Source organism: Octodon degus, unplaced genomic scaffold (assembly GCF_000260255.1).
Source record: "Octodon degus isolate 3935 unplaced genomic scaffold, OctDeg1.0 scaffold00033, whole genome shotgun sequence".
Taxonomy (NCBI): domain Eukaryota; kingdom Metazoa; phylum Chordata; class Mammalia; order Rodentia; family Octodontidae; genus Octodon; species Octodon degus.
This window is the reverse complement of record NW_004524609.1, coordinates 12939257-12940416: the sequence shown is the minus strand read 5'-3', so window position 1 is coordinate 12940416 and position 1160 is coordinate 12939257. Positions and strand designations below refer to the sequence as shown.

At 56.7% G+C, this 1160-nt stretch overlaps 1 protein-coding gene across 3 annotated transcripts in view; it reads right to left on the bottom strand.

Annotated features, from left to right (window-relative positions):
• The window catches only part of LOC101568536 (conserved oligomeric Golgi complex subunit 1-like), a 6181-nt gene extending 5708 nt beyond the window's left edge, over positions 1–473 (bottom strand). For all 3 annotated transcript variants that reach the window (XM_023713996.1, XM_023713998.1, XM_023713997.1), the window contains exon 1: positions 129–473. In XM_023713996.1, the coding sequence (XP_023569764.1) occupies positions 129–434 (306 nt within the window). In that variant the 5' untranslated portion in view covers positions 435–473. The remainder of the gene's footprint in view (positions 1–128) is intronic.
• Positions 474–1160: the final 687 nt, after the last annotated feature.

Genomic DNA, 1160 nt, shown 5'->3' with positions numbered 1-1160 from the left:
GAGCCCGCGGCGCCCCCCACTCCCCAGGGAGCCCGCGGCGCCCCCCACTCCTCAGGGAGCCCGCGGTGCAGTCCCCGACCCCCAGGACCGTGGGGCACCCCCCCCCAGCAAGCCGGCGCGGGACTGACCTGCTGGGCCCGCGGGGTCCGGGCCGCGGCCAAGCCGGCCTGGCGCAGGCGGGCGCAGTACCGGTCGGTGGCCCGCACCGCGTCCACCAGCCCCTCGGCGCAGCGGCACATCTGGCTGATGGTGTCTGCCGCCTCGATCAGGTCGCGGTACCGCTCGCCCACCATCTGTCGCAGCTCCTCCTTCTTGCGCTCGATCTCGGCCCGAACCTGGCGCTCTAGCCCGCGGATTTCCTCAGCCCCATGCGTCTCGAAAAGCGCCGCGGAGTCCCGCAGATCCAGCCGCCTCAATGCGGCAGAGGCAGCCATGGTGCCTGGTCAGTCGGCTGGCAGCCACTTCCGCCTGCCTGCCCCGCCTCCTTCCGCCATCTTAGGTGAGGGCAAGAGTGCTTCTGTTCCCTCGGGAACCATGTTTATTCCGGGCTTCCTGGGCGCGGTGAAGGCCTCCTGCGTAGGGAAGATCCTTTCTTTGATGTTCCCTGGCAGAGGTCAAGTGAGACATCAAACCGCGTGCCTCCTGCCAAGGTCTGGGACACGTCGGGCGCATGTGAAAGAAGCTAGGTGATAAGGGAGTGATTTTTTGTTGTAGGACAGTTTAAGTGTAGGCTAGAACATTGATATTAGGAACTGGGGTTATAAACCCAGTTACTAGGGTTGTGAAATTGCCTTAAGGTGTCTGCCATGTACTGTCTAGGTTAGGGAAGTAGAATCCCCAAGTTTTTCCAGGAGAAATTGGGGAGATGTGACACATTGGAAATTTGAAACGTTACCCATAAGGCATTATCATTCCCATGTACATACCAGGCTAAGATGAGTGGTTCAGTATTTTTAAAGATTTTTCTGAATTTGTTTATACCTATGGACTCACATCCCGGGGTGTTAAAATAGAAGACATTGACAATGACACATTTTCAGAGAATGATGTATGGACTATCCTAGTAACAACATACTCCTACAAGTAATTTACAGAATGTATAATTAGGTGGATGTGCTCAGGGACCTGTCTTCTTCCCTTCCATGTGTCCTTATCCCATT